General features: G+C 57.0%; 1 protein-coding gene across 1 annotated transcript in view; it reads left to right on the top strand.

Annotated features, from left to right (window-relative positions):
* Positions 1 to 235, top strand: part of HAO2 (hydroxyacid oxidase 2) — a 14,605-nt gene that overhangs the window by 432 nt on the left and 13,938 nt on the right. The window contains 1 exon segment of the mRNA XM_018574395.1: positions 5 to 144. Within this exon segment, the coding sequence (XP_018429897.1) occupies positions 5 to 144 (140 nt within the window).

A 235-nucleotide genomic window follows, 5' to 3' on the forward strand; every position in this document is an offset into this window, starting at 1 on the left:
TGAGACCGCGTATGCTGCGCGATGTGTCGGTGACGGATACGAGTACCACGGTTTTGGGAACGGAGATCAGCTGTCCGATCGGGATAGCGCCAACGGCTTTTCACTGCCTGGCATGGCCGGACGGAGAGATGAGCACCGCCAGAGGTAGGGGGGGGTTTGGGTGCCAATTGTACCCCTGGGCTGGAGGCTTCAAGGCCCTGATTCATCAATAGCTTTTAAAGCTTCCTAAAGTGCA

This window comes from Nanorana parkeri, unplaced genomic scaffold (assembly GCF_000935625.1).
Source record: "Nanorana parkeri isolate BGI_ZX_2015 unplaced genomic scaffold, ASM93562v1 scaffold2926, whole genome shotgun sequence".
NCBI lineage: Eukaryota > Metazoa > Chordata > Amphibia > Anura > Dicroglossidae > Nanorana > Nanorana parkeri.